Source organism: Haplochromis burtoni, unplaced genomic scaffold (assembly GCF_018398535.1).
Source record: "Haplochromis burtoni strain Fernald_Lab_line unplaced genomic scaffold, NCSU_Asbu1 Contig_28, whole genome shotgun sequence".
Lineage (NCBI taxonomy): Eukaryota > Metazoa > Chordata > Actinopteri > Cichliformes > Cichlidae > Haplochromis > Haplochromis burtoni.
In genome coordinates, this window is record NW_024582389.1 from 2,360,535 (window position 1) to 2,379,724 (window position 19,190).

A 19,190-nucleotide genomic window follows, 5' to 3' on the forward strand; every position below is an offset into this window, starting at 1 on the left:
GCTAAATCCAAAGTGTGCAGTATGTGTGTGTGTGTGTAACAGTTTGGCATCTCCCTCGTCTCCAGGTGCTGGAAATGCATTTTGCAAGGCCGCACGTCTCCATATGCAGCTGCAGAACAAACACGACTGTGCCACCAGTTTCATCGATGCTGGAAATGCTTACAAGAAGTCTGACCCTAATGGTAAGACCAGGCTGCTAATCACATGTAATACTCTTTATATTCCAACTGTATAAATGAATGAAATGTTGATTGTGGAGCCCAGAAAGCAGATTCTGTTAATCTGGATGCAGCATTTTCAGTAATCACTCATCCCAATGGCTTTTTTAGTGGGTGATGAACTATTTCTCTCACTGAAAATGCTGCATTCACATGAGCAAAATCATCTTTTTCTTGAATGGATTATTGATCACGCATTAGACTGAGCTTTAGGCTACAAGGTTTCTATGGAAGCTTCGTTCCACAAAGAAATAAATAATTTCAGGTTACGTATCACAAACGTTTGAGTTATAAGTCAAATTTTTGAGAAAATAACTTAAATATTTAAGTTGGCGCTGTCATTAAGGAAGCTCTGAAGGTACTACGTGAAAGCCACATGAATTACAAATGAATTTTTGTGTTGCTAGCTGAATCGCCTGGCATTACTATTCTTAGTTAGTGTATTGTCTGTCTTGTCTTAATGTTGGTTTGAAAATGGAGCACTGTAACAAAAAATAATTTCCCCCAGGGATTAATAAAGTATTCTGATTCTGATTCTGATTCTGATTGTTTTCCAGGTAACAAGGAAAAGGTGTCATTCACTGAGCTTCTTGATTGGCAGAGCTAACTTGAAATTTAATCTTACTAACTCAAAGGTTTGAGAAAATAGCCTGCAATTTCTTCTGTCAGTAGTGGAAACAAAAGCTTCCATAGGTTTCACTGTCAGCCTGCTGTGACTTTGATGTTGGCATGTTAAGCAGCTTGTTCGCAGTGTTGTGTAAGGTTGTTTCTTTGAGCTGCATGGTATTTACCTGTGACTGATGTCACTCTCTTTGTTGATGTGGGGTACTGTCGTCAAATTCATACCATAGCTGCATCTCCTAAAAACCCCGGACAAGTTTGAATCCCGGTGACCTTGAGCTCGAGGTCAAGTTCAGAGATCAGGTTTTCTGAAAATCTTGTGAATGTGATAACCCGAGAACAAGGTTACATAGGATTTAAAAACTGATACCACAGGTGTGTTTACCAGTATTTTTATATTTTACCTTTATAAGTAAGAGGTAAGAAATCTCTTTTATGAAAAGCGTGTTAGATAATTGTATGACTCACACCATTTCACCCCGCTGAAAGAACAACCCGTGTATACCGATGTGCAACACGATGCTGTGCAAGAGAAAGTGTGAGAAAGCTTACATGATGTCTAACTGTTCCCTCCTCTTCCCTTAATGCTGCTAAAAGAGGCAATCAAGTGTTTAAATGCTGCCATCGATATATACACAGACATGGTAAGATTTTTATAGTGTCTGATTGTGACTTGTAATTTTATTTTTTCCAAGACTGTACTAGAAGTCCCATCACCTGGATAACCGAAGGCCCTCATACACATCTGTGCTGTAGCAGGCTACCTCTGCCAGTATCAACATATCCACTGCCCATGTTGTGTTTATTGAATGTTGTTCTCCAATTTGCCCTTTTCTTGTTGTTTTTCTTCATGTTCCTTTAAAGAGGGTGATTTTTAAATGTCTTGTAGATGGAGCCCCACAGGCTGCTACTTAACCTCCCCTCTCAGCACTCAGAGTGGAACCTTTCATTGACTTGAGAGGCATCTGTCTGGATAGATCCAGTGTGTAATGATTTTTTTCCTCCCTTTCTTTGTCCTTCAGGGAAGATTTACCATCGCAGCCAAACACCACATCAGTATTGCAGAGATCTACGAGTCTGAACTAGTTGATATTGAAAAGGTAATGTTGTCATGTAATCAGATTATACTACCAACTACTGTTAAAACTAATTATGGTGCAAATTTTCTTCAAGGGACATTGAAAATATAAATATAAGGGCTTTTTGTTGCTTTGTCTTCTGTAAAGGCGATTGCACATTATGAACAAGCAGCAGACTACTACAAAGGAGAAGAATCGAACAGGTACTGTCCCCTTTACTAGTGTAAAATATTGGATTTTGTCAGTCTTTTTTTGGTTTTTTGGTTTTTTTTCAGCTCTGAGTTCAGAAATTAAAGCAAAAAGTAATTTCAGGTTTCAGAGATATATATGTGTGCACCCTCATCGAAGTTGTAAAGGTCTACAATAGTCGGCCACAACATTAAACCACCAGCCCAATATTAAATAAGTAACCTCACAACTTCAGCACAGCTCTAACCCATCAGGGCATGGACACAAGCTTCTGGAGATGTTCTCTAGTGTCTGGTGCTGGGATGCTGACAGGTTGAGGGTTAAATCCTTCTTGGATTGATGTCCAGCTGGATTGAGAACTAGCTGAGTTTAGAACAGGGATTTCAAACTCATCTTACATCGTATGTACATTAACTGCACATTTAATCCTTGAAATATCTTAATGCAAGAAAAAGAAGTGCAATCTCTCTAATATGTCCCAGTTTTTCTTCACAATAAGGAAGTGTGTCTGTAGTAATTGAAAGAAATCAGTCAGCATGACTCTTTGAGCTTCAATTGTGAGAAATGAATGTATAAAATAATAGAAAAAGCTATATTTTATTTATTTGTGTTTTTCATTTCTTTCAACTTATAAAAAAGGAAACATTTTGTCTTTTAATTGCTTATCTGTTACTTTATTACTGTAGTATGAATGGGTATGGGGAGGTCTTTATTATTAGGAAACACTGTAAAATTTATGAAAGTACAGATAAAAGTTTAAAATCTATGCCCTCCTTTACATTTTCCAAAGATGTCCAGTTTTTGAGTCTTTGCAAGACCATTTCTGGCTCGTGGGCTTCACGTGTCACACCGCTGGTTTAGAAGATGGGTCGGTTGTTTTATCGTGAGCCACTAAAGGGATGTTGGTTGCTGCAGAACGCATTGCAGCATCAACTCTATATAAGAAAATGGACATAGCTGTGAGACTTCGACCATCGGTTATGGGTTTGTTACATTTTTGCCACTGCTATGTTAGTTTTATGGACAAAAAGGGTGGTGTGCTAAGTTACCAGCTAGTCCCAGCAAGCTTTGTTAGCAAGCTCCATTTAAACATTGTGCAGGTGCAACACACAGACAGATATCTTCTGATAAGTGCAAAGCAACATACTAATAAATAGAGAACTAGAGGAACTGCAGATTTTTCTTCCCCTTTAGCTGACATTAGCAGCTGGTGCAGTAAGATTGTTAAGATACTTGTTTTTTGCATGAACATTCAAGCAAAACAAGATCAAGTGTTATTCACCTCCATCGGTCTGTGATTGTAATGTTGTGGCTGACTGGCGTTAAGCATTGATCACTCACATAGCTGTTTACTGAAGTCTTTGTTCAATAGTCCAATCCATTACACAAGTAGAAAGAGGATAGCCATTAAAGCAGGAATAGTATTAGTTTAAAAATATCAGCAGCTGTTAAATAATCTCTAACCAATAACAAATCTTATCCAGGTGGGCTGAACTGCACAAAACTGTGGCATTGGACGCACTCGTTATTAATAAATCAGCATTCGAAACTAATTTAGCATGGCGCTTTTTGAAAACTGTGCAACACTGGTTTCAAACAGCCCTCATGGTTATACAGGTTGCATTAGATTCACTGTGTGCTGTTTACACACTGTCCTTAGTTCCGCCAACAAGTGTCTGCTGAAAGTGGGAGCTTACTGCGCTCAGTTGGAGCAGTACCAGAAGGCTATCGAGATCTACGAGCAGGTGTGTCTACAGTGCTCTGCTTTGTATTTGTGCATGAGGCTCCTAACTCAGTTTTGACATTTCTGATAAATGTTGAATGATATGGATTTATATCCAGGTTGGAGCCAACACGATGGACAACCCGCTGCTGAAATACAGCGCCAAGGAGTATTTCTTCAAAGCCGCTCTTTGTCATTTCATCGTTGACGAGCTCAACGCTAAGGTGAGTTTACGCCTTCGTGAGTGACTCTCAGGATCTGGGATGATGAATTCTGGAAGAATTTTAACTTTGCCTCTCCGTAGATCGCTGTTGAGAAGTATGAGGAGATGTTCCCGGCTTTTTCCGACTCCAGAGAATGCAAGTTGTTGAAGGTAGCTGGATGGCAGCTTACTTTCTTCCCTTAATCTATTCAGTTTCTATGAGTGACCTACATCTCTTTGTTTTAACAGAAACTCCTTGAGGCTCACGAGGAGCAGAACAGCGATGCTTTCACAGAGGCAGTAAGTCTTGTATACACTGAAAACTCTCTTCTTCTTCTTTTTTAATAAGGCGTTTGGAGAGTGTAGGCGTCAGCTTGTGATTGTTTCAACTTGTAGTTTAGTTAGATTTTTATTCAAGGAAGCTGAAGGCTGGAACTCGGCAATTCTCCATGGACTTTGTATGTGAATGTGTTGCAAAGTGTAGTGTATATTGCAGCCCGGTAATCATAACAGCTAAACTCATAAAAGACAGTTTAAAATTAACTCAGAGTCACAGAGCAAAAAGCGTCCTCGTGCCAGAAGTTTGAATAAACCAAGTGTAAACCTTTGGGGCTGAAAAATTAAGCCAATCCTGAAATAGATACTTGAGGTTGGTTCCAAAAATGAGTCGGTCCCCACGGACTCCCATATTAAAACGCATGACTGTACTGGAGGAATAACCATAATTACAGCCTGGTATAAAAATTGTTTTGGTCCCTGGGTTAATTTTACCGCTTTTTACAACTGTATAGAGGAATCTTTTTTAACCTTCCCTGTAAATTAATATTAAGGCTTAATTATAAGGGCTTCAGGCTTCAACTCACTGAGCTGACTTTTCAACCATGCAGCTGTCTGACCAATGTACAGTTTGTTGTGCAGTTTATATAAGTGATATCCTAGTAGTTAGTTACTAAGCACTACTTAGCATGTAGCTGTGTTTGTGTAGCATATCCATACATTCTGTGGTTATAGTTTGCTAACTTCTTCCTGTTTAAAGGGAGTTTTTCCTTCCCGCTGTCGCCAAGTGCTTGCTCAAGTGGGGTCATTTGGTTGTTGGGGGTTTCTCTGTTTTATTGTAGGGTCTTTACTAGAGATGGCACGATACCACTTTTTAATGTCCGATACCGATAAATTTGGATATCTGCCGATACCGATATGAATCTGATATAGTGTATTTTAGAATCAATAAAACTGTTTTTTTTTTTTATATTTTGCTGCATTTTGTATAAGTTCATACTCAAGTTTTAAAAAATAAAACACTAAAGCTATTCTATTATACCTTAATGCAAAAAATACACTGCACCCAAAATATTTCATAGTTCAGCAATACTGATCAGTCTAATAAACTTAAACCTGCACCATCCTCTCTATTCTGGTATTTTAAAGAGTACTTGGCGGAAATATTAAACAACCTAACTAATGGGATTGCCAACAAAAAAATATGGGGAATCACCCCCCACCCTCCGCCTCATGATGCTTAATCGATGTAATCAACTTTAATTTGATATATGTGTAAAACAAATGCACAGAAATCAATTATTTTTCTACAATAATTAAAAAGATTCAACATTTTTCTTCAACAGAATTTTCCCTGTTAATGCCCTACCTGCCCCCCTGGCAAAACTTTGCTAGACCCGCCCCTGCACAGTTACCAGCCGTCAGCTACGTAGAAAAGGATCCTGGTGTAGAAAGTAATATTAAATACATTCTAACAACAGCTTATCAAGCTTAAACGTGCTGCTGTTGTTTATCCGCTGGTTTCCTTTTTCTGGAGCAAAGTGGGCGATAAACAAACAAGAGAGACGGACTCGTGACAGAAAAGCCGATCGGCTGATCATTGATCAGTTTCATGATTGAAGTAGCAGCAGGAGAGGGAGGGGGGGGAGAAGAAGAGGCAGTCGCTCCATATATCGGTTGTTAAGCTTAACGTGGGAATGCTTTAAAACATTTAGAGATGAACTTACACACTCGCTTTACTTCTCTGGGATAGTTTGTAGTTGTACAAATATGGTCAGGCAAGGCTTCAAAACAGGCATCCACAAACCAATAGGTAGGCACCATGGTTATTTTTGGAGTACAGCCTTTTACATAAAGGACCATCTAAAAAGGATCTTGTTTGTGAAAATGCACCACTTTTGATAGAGTGCTGGTGATGCAAAGCATTCTAGTTGGAATCCTAATTTGAAGCAGGAAACACTTATTGTGTGTGCCCTTGTCTGCCTGATGCAGGTAAAGGAGTTTGACTCAATCTCACGTCTGGACCAGTGGCACACAACCCTCCTGCTGCGCATCAAAAAGACCATCCAGGGCGATGAAGGGGATCTGAAATGAAAGACACCTCGGGGTAGAAACGCAGCACGGAGGGAAAGTTTATCACGCATGCTTTCAAACACACAAACCAACACACACCCTTACACTCCCCTCACTGTGTATATAGGAGTGTCCACTGATGATTTTTCAATATTTCACTGCTCACTTGCTGTTCTTTCAGAGCACTGTCTTTGTTTCAGCGTGTCTGAATCTGGTCAGAATGTAAATCCTCTCGCCCTCACCTCTGTCTAGAGGATTGCTGCATACATTTTTCTCTTGAAATCTGTCCTGGGGGATTTCAGAGCAGTGTATTCTGTTTTGAAGTTAGTACTGATAAGAAATATTGCATGTTTTGTACAGTTATTGTTTACTAGTCAGATGCAGCTTCTTTCTTTCTTTTTTTTAAATCTAGTTTATTGTATATTTAAACAGATTATGTAATGTTTCTCATGATTTGTATGAATCTAAAGAATGTACCATTATCTTAGCTTGTGTTGTTGAGATGGAAACAGAAAGATCTTAAAGCAAAATTCATTTATTACATCCACAAACTCTTATTTAGCTTCCATTTTATCACCACAGGGAGGGTAATGATATGCACTAAGTGTAGACTGTTATACATTTATAGGTAATTTTATTACTGCTGTTTATGATTACGTTAGGATTTGTCAACTTAATGATACTTTGAATGTTTGAAGCTGCGATTTAGAGTTTGTACTGTTGAATGAAAAGCACTGACACAGATCTCCTTACTTCTTATACCCAGGGCTGTAATCCTGTGCTGATGAGCATCATTAGTCACTCATTATGTGCTGTAAACGTATCATAGAAGGTTTACTACTGCACTGTAAACCTTGCAAATGGCCAGTCGCTAAGCATGTCATTGTGTATAGTTCAGTGTTGTGTACTTTCACTATTGTTAGCCAGACCAAAGTGTTTACTAAAGGGTCAGTTGCCCCGTGTACCCAGCTTCTTCCAGTTGGGATAACAGTGGGCTGTGGATTTGATCAGTATGCTTGTGCAAATGGAAATTAATAAAGGCATTATATCCCATACTGTTGTTGCCTTTGGTGTTACCTCAAGCAGGTTAGCTTATCTTGAATATTATTTGTACTCTGGCCTCATCTGTCATGTGTGTGTCATCATGACAAAGTTTTACATGTAAATGATAGCATTTTGTTTTCTATTTAAAAAAAAAAAGCTTAAACTGTAGTTTTTCTTATCCAAGGTTTTCTGTTAAATAGTTTTTTACCCCTCTGTTGTAAAAGGTTGATGTCGTCAGGCAGGCAAGTGGACACCGCACTTTGAATGCGATAACGCGAGATCAAGGCAACGTAGGATTTTCAAAATAACACCAAAAGTGTATCTAATAAAATCTCAGACTGGTTTTATTCTCAGTGACCTCAGGGTCAGAGGTTAAGTTTTCTGAAAATTTTGTGAATGCGAAACAAGAAGGTGACATATTTTTGAAATTGATGCCTTAGCTGTGCGTACTAGGAGGCTGAGGGACAATTTCAAACAGAGACAAGTGCCAGGATTTTGAAGGACTTAAGCAATTTTGTTCACAGTTAGATTAAATGATCAAAAGTTCGTTGCTGCTGTTTCACAGCTGCAGTATTTTATATGCAGAGCGTTTCTCTGTAATTAATACAAAAGTGTTGTAAAATATTCTAAACCATGCTTTTGAACATGTGTAATTGATTACAATCTTCACTTCATTTGTATTCACTGGGGTTTGTGTCAGATTAAACTTTAGCTTCACCTCTGTAACAGTGTGATATTGAAATGCCAAACAAAAAGTGCTAACGCTATTCCTGAAACACCAGAACTCAGATAATTATAATAGTGAAAAACTCAAAGAATACACATAAGGTAGCATGATTTGATTTGAGACGGCTTAAAAACTCCCCAAAGCCAGTAAAATAAGCTATTTACATTCACCCCCTACACACATCTTATTTTGAGGTCTCAGTTTAGTCCTTTCTTGTTCTTCACTTTGGATACTGGCTGTTTTCTCCCACAATCATTCTCACCAATAACCACAGTCTGAATGTTGGGGTCCGGAGGTTCAGTATCTGAAGCGGCTTTAGAGTCTGAAACTGGAGCCAAAATAGTTTGCGAAGCTGCAGCTTCCAGCACAGATGATGTCGAAACTCCTGGGATCTGTGAGACTGATGCTAAAAACCCCTCAGAAACTGGAACTGAGAGAGTGGATACAGACAGAGAAGTAGAGGGCGCTTCAGAGGACAAGGGGACAGAGTGAGCCATGGACACTGGTAAAGGGAAGGGAACAGGGATGGCTGACCCATCTAAAGAAATGACACTGGTCCCTGTATTGTCAGTGGCTACGATGGGCTGGATCTGAGTCCCTGGTGTGACATCCGTGTGGATAACGGTGATCCCGCCGATAGTGCTGTGGCTGACCAGAGCGATGGCTCCGTGACTGGTCAGCCACTCAGCAGGAACACTGACTGGCTCAGATGGAATCACAATGGAGTCGGTGTGGGTTTTACCACCAGCATCAGGAGCATCGCCAGCAGCAGTTGTAGCACTCTTCCTGGGCGTGCTCTTATGATCTCCTGGTCCTGCTTCTTCTGTCTTTATCTTAGTAGGAGATCTGGGCTTCTTTTCCTCCACGTTTCCCTCCAGCACCACCAAGTAGGTCTTCCACGGAGCATCTGAGTCATGAATCTGAAGGTTAAAGAATCCGATGTTATTTCTGCAGCAGTCAGTGCAGGCTTCTTTCTTTTTTCTGTTTTTTAAGATCTACAATCACTATACAAAAAAATCCAAAAATCATCAGCTTATGTGTCTTTTTTTCTAAATACGGGAACTTCAGCTCCTGCCACAATACAAGTTAAACAAACTCTGTACCCGTGTAGGTGAAACGACTTTTTCTAAGAAGTATTGCTCACCGTAGTGTGCCTGCGTAGGGTGGACTTGTCTGTAAATGTGCGTTTGCAGAGTCCGCACATGTAGGGCTTCTCTCCTGTGTGAATACGCTGATGCCTCTGCAGTGCGTTGAGCTGAGTGAACTGTTTGTCACAGTCTTTACAGCTGTACGGACGCTCGCCTGACAACCACCAAAGAAACAAGAAAATATCAAAAAATATTGAGGAAGAGATTAATGAAAAATCACCTATAAATTCAATGTAATATAACTATTAAATGAAAAACGACATCTACATTTCACCTGTATGTATTTTTAAATGCTGGTGGAGAGAGTTCCTCTGAGCGAAGCCTCTACCGCAAGTTTCACACTTATATGGTCTGGAGCCTGTGTGGATATTTGAGTGGTGTCTCAGGTATTCTTTAGATGCAAAGCTTTTCCCACAGGCTTCGCACATGAATGGCTTCTCTCCTAACACGAGAGAACAAAAAGTTATGGTCTTGTATGTGTAGATAGTTTTGTTTTTAGTGTGCTCACACTTCAGGACTTTTTCTTTAAGAAATACTGTTTGTGGAGATAGACCAAAAAAATAATCTCCAATGAGCTTTAAGGGAGAAACTATAGGCGCAGAGGATAAAAACTGTAACACATCCCCACGAAGCATCCTCAGGTGATTAGCTGTTTCAAGATATTTTAATGAGGGTATTTTTTAAAAACCTAACACTTCATGAATCAGAAAACAGCCATTAATGCTAATGCAAGGTGCTGCTAATCAAATGTACTTAATTCGCTGAGCATCCGCAAGCGTGAGCACCTCTATAAAAGCAGATGTTTTGGTAGTTTGCTGGTCTGGATGTGCAAACAAACTGAACTCAAACTCAAATCGTGCAATGCTCAGATGCAATGCAAAAAACCCAGGATGTTAAATTTTAAAGTTTATTGGGCACTACGAGGAAAAAAAAAAAGAACAGGACAGCACAACTTAGGTTTGGAAAGTTGGATCTTACCAAACCACGAGACTTTTGGGACAATTTCCTTTGGACAGACCAGGTGACAAATTGAGATATTTGGCCATAATGCACAGTGGCACATTTGGCAAAAAACAAACAAACAATACTGACTTTCCAGCACGATGGTGGAGGAGTGATGTTTTGCAATCACAGGACCTTGACAACTTGCAGTCATTGAGTTGACCTCCTCTGTATGCCAAAGTATTCTAGAGTCAAATGTGAGGCCATCTGTCTGACAGATAACAGCTGGCTGAAAATGGGTCGTGCAGGACAGGATAACGATGCCAGGCACAGCAGCAAATCTCCAACAGAATGACTTTAAATTAAAAGAATCAAGTTGCTGCAATGGCCCCAAGTCCAGACCTCAACCTGACGCAAATGCTGTGGTAGGAGTGTACGAGAGCTGTGCATAAATAAATGCCAGCAAATTTCAATGAACTGAAACAACACTGCAAAGAAGAGAGGGCCAAAATTCCTCCACAACACAATGAAAGACAGATAAAGCCACGCAGAGCTCAATTCCTTCAAGGTATTGCCGCTAAAGATGGCTTACAAGCTACTCAATCATGGGGTGTATTTAGTTTTTAACATACTGCATAAAGTCATGTGAAAACTTTCTTTTTCTTTTCTTCGCACAGGTCTGTAATGCCAAAAATGACCAAAGCACAGAAATGTAAAGAAATGACAAGATGAAACATGCTCTTGATGACAATGCTCAAATCTGATTAGTTATTAATGTTCAATTATGATTTTACCTGTGTGCGATCTCTTATGGTAGGCCAGCATGTGCTTCTGAGTGAACCGTGCATCACACTCATCACATGCAAATGGCTTCTCTCCTGTGTGAGTCCTACACATGTGTAAACACACAGGTTTAAACCTCATCATCTGCTTACACATACACTACATAAACATGTAGGATGCACCAAACACACAGAACTGCCATTAAAAAAACAGTCCAGTTGTTCTTTGACGGTAAAGTAACATAGGAGGCTCTCGTGCCTGATCTCCAATTGATGGCAGCACCTTCAGCCTGATATTCCAGCTGTTTCTGGTGAAAGTAGTCTATATATAAAGATGCCTGGTCTGAGCTATTAATTTAGCATACTGTTCTCCAGGAAGGCTGAAGGTGATGCATTTCATGACTAAGTGGCGGGATGCTAATATCAAAGGATTCACTATAAAGAGAATAACTCAAATGACCCCCTTAATAAGATAAAGATAAGAAAAGCTTTCGGTCAATTTCTTGCTTTTGCAGGCCCACCCCTACCCCGAGGCTTTATTTAACCATCTCCGTACCTGCGGTGCATCTTGAGGGCAGAGTTCTGGGTAAATCTGGCCCTGCAGTCAGTACACTCATAGGGTTTTGTGCCTGTGTGTGTCCTCTCGTGCAACAACAGGGCAGTTTTGGAGCTGAGTGATTTCCCGCAGTCAGGACAGATGTGTCGCAGATTGCGTTCATGCACCTAAGCAGCCGCGACAGAAACTCCACATAAAAAAATGTGACTCTCACAGAAATTGGACTATTACACATTTAATACTTTTTATCATTAAAATAACATTAATATGGCTGTTAGAAATTCTACCGGTCCTCACCTGTCTTTGATGGCGGACGACATCCTTCTTTCGCTTAAAGGTCTTGTTGCAGGATTCGCAGACAAAGAGCCTCTCGTTACTGTGAACGTGCTTTTCGTGGATCTTCAGATTGCTGCGGTTTGCAAAGGTCTGCGAGCAGGTCTCACAGCGATAAACCACATCTGCTTTCACGCCATGGTACGTACTCACCAAGACACCAACAAGTTGCAGCATTATTTAAAAATATATACCATGTACATTATGATATAATGCACATACTGTACTGTACGTTGCAGTACATAATTCCAGCTATATTAGAGCTAAAGCATTATTATCATGTTACCTGATATGCTTTAAGTAGCTCTTCTCATAGTGGAAAGTCCGCTGGCACTTGTTGCACTGGAACTGGGCCTTGGATGATTGTTTTAAAGTCTGCTTGGATTGTTCCTCCTCATCCTCCTCCTCCTCTCCGGGTGGTAAAAACAACGGGTCTTCAGAATCCTTACTCTGCGCATCGTCCTCACATTCCCAGTCATCCCCATCAGAGGCAGGGTCTCCCAGTGAACACTCATCTTCTTTGGCTTTTTCTTTCTCTGGCTCAGCTTTATCTTCAGTCCTGCTCCCATCCTCCTCTCCATCTCTATCAATAGTTTGATTTTTGATGTTTAAAGGCACTATTTTAGTACAAATGCCTCTCTGTTGCACCTTACTGCCAGATGGTTTTACCTGTAGCTTTCTTCCCCGCCTTTTTTCATCCCTCACTGTTTTCTTTGCCTTGAATCTTTTTGAAGTGACTTCTGTCACCAGCCTATGTGGAGACAGCTGCCGCTTAACCAGCAAGCTTCTACGATGCCTCTTCCCGTTTGCCTTTTCTTCTTTTTGAGCACCATGCACATCATCTGGAGCCACAACTTTTGAGCTTTTCTTTGTGGGCTTTTGTATCATTTCTGCGCTTATGGCTTCGCCGCAAACCTTCAGCAGATCATCACAGTCCAAAAACTCTGCCGCTGCTTGAACACTACCTATCTTGTCTCTGGCAACTTCAACTTTACCGGTGTACACAAATTCCAGAAATGCAGAGAAATCCTCCGAGTGCATATTTGAGAGAGACAGTTTATCACGAGATGCGTCCGGAGACAGCAGAATTTTCTTGAAATAGCCACTGGATGCAGCAAGCATCACCTGGTGGGCATGAAACTCCTCCACATCTCCCTCATAGTCCACCTGCACGGTGACGTCACTCAGCTGACCTTGCAGCCTCAGGTCATGCAGAGAAGCCAGAATGTGCTCATGATGCGAGCCTGAGGTAAGCTGGACCGCTTTGCTCCCCATCGTTCACTCGGGCACCTGAGAAAAACATGAGCTGTAATTGGCTGGGTTTGTTACTCAGCACTGACATTTGTGTATGTGCTATGAAAAGACTATACCGGCTTAAATCTACATTAGCTTGAGCCATCGTTAGAAGAGGCTAACTTTACAGCAGTTAAAGTGACATTTAGTCTATTAGGAAATGAGATGAACACAATAATAGGGAATTGGCAGTTAATAATTAACTAGAGGGCAGTAAATGCTCAGCGAGTTCCTTAAAATGACCCCGATGTCAGAAAAACTTACATATAATTACTTAAAGTGATTTAAATGTAACACGTTTGTGGTTTTGTCTCGATACCACTCACTGACAGCAAATGCTAACAGCAGCGTCACATGCACTGTGGCAAACAAGCTAGGTTAGCTACAAAAAAAATTAGCACTTCGTATGTAACTAATGTGTGTTTCTTTGGTAACACAACATCGTAGCACGACACGCTGCACGCAGTGTAGCAGCCAGCAATATACACAGCGAAACGAAGCAAGTTTTCTTACCGTAAACTCGGTAAAATGGCAGCCCTTCAGAAATGCTCTACTCGGCGGAGAGCACTTCCTGGAACAAGTCACTCACGAAAACGGCACTTGTCTCTTTACTTTGCCGACATCCGGTGCCGTTTAGACTGCTTTGGGATCAGTCTTTATTTTGCAGTCGCGTTTAAAATCGTGATTTGCTGAGTACAGCTGCTGTTTCTGGGTCGTTTTGTGTCGGGTTATTGACTATAAGCGCAGGACCTTATCTAAAACTAGACGGTGTTCGAACGTTTGTTCACCCGTGACTACTGTTGTGCTAATTTAGCTAGATAGCACTTTATATCGGTTTACCTTTGCGCCAAAATACTGTCCATTTGCTTAATCAATAGGATACTGCAGTCTTCATGCTACTGCAACTGCCTTTATTTTGTGTGAAATAAACTGCTTACAGAACAATGACAGCCAAGTCCCCGTGTTACCGTAACTCTTAATCGCGATAGAAGATAATGCTTATGAAAACATTACTCCTAGCACCCACATGGTGGCAGCATGGCACAGTAGGACAGCAACGCGCCATACACCGCTTGTGTTGGGTTAAAAAGCACTTTGTGTTTATGCATTATGTACAGTCTGCAGTCTTTTAGGGCTGGACAGTTTTCAGGAGTGCCTGTAATTTATAATGTAGCTTGCTTTCTGGTCGCTAGTATCACGTGGCAGCCTTCTATGATGTCAAATAATTTCCCTGTATAATATCATGGACTGTATATAGTGTAATAGTTTAGTGCTGCAGAGGGAATACCAGTACCGAGGTAAAACAGGCCAGCATGCTGAAGGACTTAAGCTAATTCATTTACAGTCAGACCAAACATATATCATCTGCAGGGTTGCAAAATGCTGCCATTCCAAAGGTGTATGGAAACCTACTTGAGGATTCACTGGGGTGCTGTTCTGCAGCTGCCAAGGTTTTTTTTTCCTTCCAGAGGAAATCCATTACATTTGTCTTAATGAATTCTGCAAGCTAGCAATCTCTCTGTTCCGGTGACTCATGCTGCTCTCTGTGTGCAGCGCTGTGGAGGCTTTAGCTCTGACCTGGAACACTGTGTTCACCTGGTTCTGGTTGCTTTCCTACCATATATACTATATTCTACAGATCGTCGTTTTCATACAACAGGTCCTTACAATACACAAAACATCTGCATTTGTGATAGTCTGCAACTGCAGGCTGATGGGAATTAAAGGTATTTGCATAGATATTAATATTGTGTAAAGTATTAGCATGGGCGGGGGAGAGTTTAATGAGAAACTGATTACTTTGTGGAAAATAATGAGAAGACATATACGCATTTTACACTTTGAGCTTGCGAGCACATTTGTTGTTTAAGGCTTATCTAAATGAAGGTTTCAGTCAGCCTAGAAGACCTATATAAATGTTTTCTGTTTATAGAAGCCGCTTTACAAAAATGATAAAAGAATAGCTTAAGCAATCGTGGTGGTTATGTCTAAGTCGCACTATCATTGTTCCTGTGTAGCACAGTAAAGAGTTAAGCAGATTCTGGTTTGTGGTATAGTCAAGGGTAAATACGAAGGGCACTTCAGTATTTGTGGTTTATGATGTGACAGGAGGCTTTGTCAGAATGAAGACTGGGTAGAAAAATAGATGAACTGTTTCTACATGTCATCAGTGGTTGACATCTGTAATCAAGAGGATGAACACATGCTGCATCGCTGAAATAACAAAAGGTCAAACAGTCATTGCAAGAACAAGACTATCTGATCTACTTTCAGCTGATACTGGTTGACTTTTTACTCCAGTGCAGTTTGTGTTATTCAGTCAAGGTGTCAGATGTTGCTAGACTATGGCATGCCTAGTAGCCAGGGGTTCTTCCAGTAACAAATTAAATTCCCACATTAGGTTGCAAGAGAAGAAGGTGACGTGCAAAAGCCTGCTGAAAGGTGATGGGCTCAGCAAACAAAACACTGCGCCGACTTTTGGGCTGTGTTTGTTCTGCTATGGACAGACTCCTCCACACGACTGAAAATACCAGTGCTGACATTCCACAGCGCACAAACAACACGACAAAATGTGCACTGTGTGAGTGAAAAAGCAAAAGTGAGAGCCAAGGCAGATTTAATTTGAGGCTACAGAGTGCGCACACACTGTAAAAAAAAAAAAAGAAAGAAAAAACACAACAGTAGAATTCAGGGAGTTGGATTGTGATGGTTATGTTTGGGCTAGGCTTGTGTGCTGGACTGTACAAACACTTTAATTTGGATGCTGTGAAGGGTAAGCCAGTTTGTGTCCTTGCAGGACCTCTCTGCAGATCTTTAGTGGGGTTTGTTGACTCAGAATCCCAGCACATGAATTGAACCAGTGATGGTAAACAGCCGAACATTACATGGAAGTGCGGACAGTGGTGGTCCAAGAATAACCGCAGAATTCTTTTTGTGCTTGCCCATATTTACCACAAAGCTGATGCCAGACCAACACAAACTGGTCCAACTCAGTATTCTGTGGTGTCTTTCCCTTCCCCTCCAGTCAGTGAACTCTGCAAACTAAAAACATACTTCTTTAATTAAGATACCAATGCTTTTTTTGTCAATGGCTTGTTCCTACTTTGTGCACTTTCTTGATTTTATGAAAATTTGCAGAGCTGTTTCACTTGTTTTAGTAAATGAGCGCAACTCTTCCACCGGCAGTTATGTAAGTAAGAATCTGGTCAGGATTCAAATACTGTACATGTTTGTGCAGTCGTGTCAAGGCCAAGGTTGCTTTGCCAGGATACACACAGCAGTCCAGGCCTGTCTATGGTACTCTCGTCTAACACTTCAACCCAACACCCTTCTCCTTTTTCCCTTTTCTTTTCCTTTTTTTGACTGGCTGGATGCCAGACCACATTTAGCTAGTCCAGAATATCACTGGAACCTCTAAAACCACAATGTACCATCAAGACATATGAGACCAATGATTCACAAAAATTGCAGAAGACTGTCCATGCCATAATGAGGAAATGTGATACTTTTTGTTTTTGTTTTTTTGGTCATGACTGCTGAGACTTAAGGTTTATGTAGAAGGCCAGATAGGCTCATACGATAGCAAAAAAATGCTCATTCCTTAGTCATACTCGTACTGTGGCTCCAGGCATGGCATTGTCTATAGTATGAGTATCTCAAATGTGTTTGATGGCTTTCAGTAAAATTGGCACAGATATCCATTGTGCCCAGCCGATGAATCCACTCTTAATACCATCCAAACTTAGGTAGGTTTAATAGTAGATTTTTAGCCAATAGGAGATTAATATACTGCCAGACTGTTAGTGCTAGCTACCTATACACATTACAGGGGATTTATAATTCTGTGTTAATCTGCATAATAACCCTTTTGAAACCCTATGCTGTAACATGCATAGCCTGACTGCAGTAACTATCACCATCACTGCGCAGACAGTGGCTTCAGTCATTTGCTACATTGTATTACAATTAAGTATTGCACGTGTTCTGGGGTTTATTGTTATTTATTTATTACGTGTTAAAGTATTTAAGTCTATTTAGCATTTGTTGCCAGATGCTTGACAAGTTAACATCAGCCAGCAAAATAACAGTAATCCTGTTGCAATTGTCTGATAAGTGCAGTAGTTCTTCAGTTTGTGACAAAAGTTACCTGTCAAAATTTACAAACTAATCAAGTAAGTATGCTCTTGTACATAGTGTACTACATGAAAAAAAAAAACCCTGCTCATCATTTAGGGGCACATTACCATGCCAGCGTTTAGCCATATCCAATCCCTCAATAAGCAACAACCGTAGCTGTGGGCTGTTGTAGGTTCGTTCCAAGATCCTCAATGCGGTGTACTGTAACAAACAACGTTAAGTTTCTGAAATACAGCGCAAAAGGAATCGTGCCTGTCCTCTCCCATTCAAATAGGCTCCATTTCACCAAACAGAGATGTTTTTCTTCTTGCGCCTGCCTGGTTTGGAAAATACTTTCCTTTCATTGATGAAAAGATATACAGCATTCAGAGATGAAATTACTTTCCAAATGGCCTCTGACTCACCATCTCTATTCCCAGTACTCTCTCAGCTCCCCCCTCCTCACCCACTCTCCACCTTACTTGTCCTTGTGAATGTTCTATCTATTGTAACTGTATACAGCACTTAGCACTTCAGACGGCAGACAAACCAGCTCAAGGACAACTGCCCACTCTTACGATGTTCATAAATAGACTATTTGCCCAGGCTTACCAATCACGTTACCCACAGAGCCTGTGTGGGTGCTTGTGGACATTGTGTAGCTTGTACCGAAATAGACCTCCGCTGCTGCGTGAGGGTGCAATCAGGCCTTCAGCTTGCAGTGTGAGAGACCAGTTTGCACAGAAAAAAAGCTTTGTTGTGTCGTTGAAAATTAACAATAATGACTCACACAGTCTATCCCTTTTATAATGTGCGATTTTATTATCCGTTTGCGATCTGCGGCGCCTCAAAACAGGTGCTATCACCTCCGCAGAATTTTTTCCAGAATGCAACACTCCCCGACTGTGTGGGCCACAACCGTCAGCACATTCCTGGAGAGCTGGATCCCCAGAAGCAACAATTCCTCCTTCCTCTCTTCCCTCCCTTCCTTCCTGCCGCCCTGGTGTCTTCTACTTTGCTTCCATGGATTGCATCACTCGTCTGCCTCCTGGCCTCCTCTGCTCAGACCCTTTAATCACATATGGCACGCACACAAGTAAATGTGTGCGTGGCACAGACACACACACACAAATGTGAACACACAAACTGTGGGCAGAAGGAACCCTCGTCAGTCCTCATACTGGTTTTGAGGCTTCAGTTGGAATTTTATGGTTGGTTTGAGCAGAGGATTCTGGAGGTTTTCCAGCTGCCCTGCAAAGTCTCCTCTCCCCGCTTTCGCTCCCTCCATCTCTTTGTTCCTTTCCTTCAGCTTTCCTCTCTTTTTCTTTTCCTCCCCTCTTTCCTCTCCCCACCCTCTCTTTCCTCTCCCCACCCTCCCAGCTTTACCCACTCGCCCTCAAGGTCAGAAATATCCTGTGGTTTCGGTTTGATCCCCTTGGATATGCTTTTGCTCTCTCCCTCTCTCTGCCTTTTCCTTCTTTTTTGTCTTGCTTGTGCGCACTCTCACACATGCACACACGCACACTTACTGTAAGCATACTGCATTACTCTAAGCATTCCCATACAGGAAACACATGTTGGGATAAGCACTGGCAGTTCTGTGTGCCTTGCAACACACACAGTCCATCTCATCAGGGGTCAGCAGGCTATCCGGTATGTAACATTCAGGAAGGAAACAATGTCATAGTCTCCTATTGCTCCGGGCTGAAGTATTTGCCACCGAAGACCTTATCCATATTAAATCTGTTGATTCATTGACAGTGAAATAATGAGCAGTCCTCAACTTCCTCACATGAAGCCACGGTCAGTGTACTGCTCCAGCCCCAGCCAGGTTAACCCTGCTCTTCTGGGTTCACCTATTCTCTGAG

General features: G+C 41.2%; 2 protein-coding genes across 4 annotated transcripts in view; one reads left to right on the plus strand and one right to left on the minus strand.

The window, feature by feature from the left end:
* Positions 1 to 7,434, plus strand: part of napbb (N-ethylmaleimide-sensitive factor attachment protein, beta b) — a 19,301-nt gene extending 11,867 nt beyond the window's left edge. The window contains exons 3-11 of one of the 2 annotated variants that reach the window (XM_042219084.1): positions 66 to 182; positions 1,437 to 1,483; positions 1,862 to 1,939; positions 2,066 to 2,121; positions 3,768 to 3,852; positions 3,950 to 4,054; positions 4,135 to 4,203; positions 4,282 to 4,332; positions 6,301 to 7,434. In XM_042219084.1, coding sequence (XP_042075018.1) covers positions 66 to 182; positions 1,437 to 1,483; positions 1,862 to 1,939; positions 2,066 to 2,121; positions 3,768 to 3,852; positions 3,950 to 4,054; positions 4,135 to 4,203; positions 4,282 to 4,332; positions 6,301 to 6,402 — 710 coding nt within the window. In that variant the 3' untranslated portion in view covers positions 6,403 to 7,434. The remainder of the gene's footprint in view (positions 1 to 65; positions 183 to 1,436; positions 1,484 to 1,861; positions 1,940 to 2,065; positions 2,122 to 3,767; positions 3,853 to 3,949; positions 4,055 to 4,134; positions 4,204 to 4,281; positions 4,333 to 6,300) is intronic. The other variant, XM_042219085.1, reaches the window with a different exon arrangement.
* Positions 7,435 to 7,977: 543 nt separating this feature from the next.
* Positions 7,978 to 14,245, minus strand: gzf1 (GDNF-inducible zinc finger protein 1). 2 transcript variants are annotated; one of them, XM_005917716.3, is made up of 8 exons: positions 13,720 to 14,245; positions 12,200 to 13,203; positions 11,878 to 12,061; positions 11,581 to 11,747; positions 11,037 to 11,131; positions 9,575 to 9,742; positions 9,297 to 9,454; positions 7,978 to 9,072 (listed from the first exon to the last, which is right to left on the minus strand). In XM_005917716.3, exons 2-8 carry the CDS (start codon positions 13,186 to 13,188, stop codon positions 8,350 to 8,352), a joined length of 2,484 nt encoding a protein of 827 aa, XP_005917778.1. In that variant the 5' UTR covers positions 13,189 to 13,203; positions 13,720 to 14,245; the 3' UTR covers positions 7,978 to 8,349. The 2 variants fall into 2 exon arrangements, with proteins under 2 accessions (XP_005917778.1, XP_042075017.1); XM_042219083.1 differs by lacking the exon at positions 13,720 to 14,245 and having other exon boundaries at positions 12,200 to 13,690.
* Between the last annotated feature and the right edge of the window lie 4,945 nt (positions 14,246 to 19,190).